The following is a 383-nucleotide window of genomic DNA, read 5'->3' as shown; positions in this document are numbered from 1 at the left end:
GCCGCAGCACGGACCTGGTGCGGCACCAGGCCACGCACACGGGCGAGCGGCCGCACCGCTGCGGCGAGTGCGGCAAGGGCTTCTCGCAGCACTCGAACCTGGTGACGCACCAGCGCATCCACACGGGCGAGAAGCCCTACGCCTGCTCCTACTGCGCCAAGCGCTTCAGCGAGAGCTCGGCGCTCGTGCAGCACCAGCGCACGCACACGGGCGAGCGGCCCTACGCCTGCGGCGACTGCGGCAAGCGCTTCAGCGTCTCCTCCAACCTGCTGCGCCACCGCCGCACGCACTCGGGCGAGCGGCCCTACGTGTGCGAGGACTGCGGCGAGCGCTTCCGCCACAAGGTGCAGATCCGCCGCCACGAGCGCCAGCTGCACGGCGCC

General features: G+C 72.6%; 1 protein-coding gene across 1 annotated transcript; it reads left to right on the top strand.

Annotated features, from left to right (window-relative positions):
- Positions 1-5: 5 nt before the first annotated feature.
- Positions 6-378, top strand: LOC110594962 (zinc finger protein 853-like; the record flags this gene model as incomplete). Its single annotated transcript, XM_021709336.1, has 1 exon — positions 6-378. A coding segment is annotated over one exon (373 nt), but the record flags the coding sequence as incomplete, so codon positions are not given.
- Between the last annotated feature and the right edge of the window lie 5 nt (positions 379-383).

This window comes from Carlito syrichta, unplaced genomic scaffold, assembly GCF_000164805.1.
Source record: "Carlito syrichta isolate Samal-C Ts95f unplaced genomic scaffold, Tarsius_syrichta-2.0.1 Scaffold175618, whole genome shotgun sequence".
NCBI lineage: Eukaryota > Metazoa > Chordata > Mammalia > Primates > Tarsiidae > Carlito > Carlito syrichta.
This window is presented reverse-complemented; position numbering and strand designations above follow the sequence as displayed.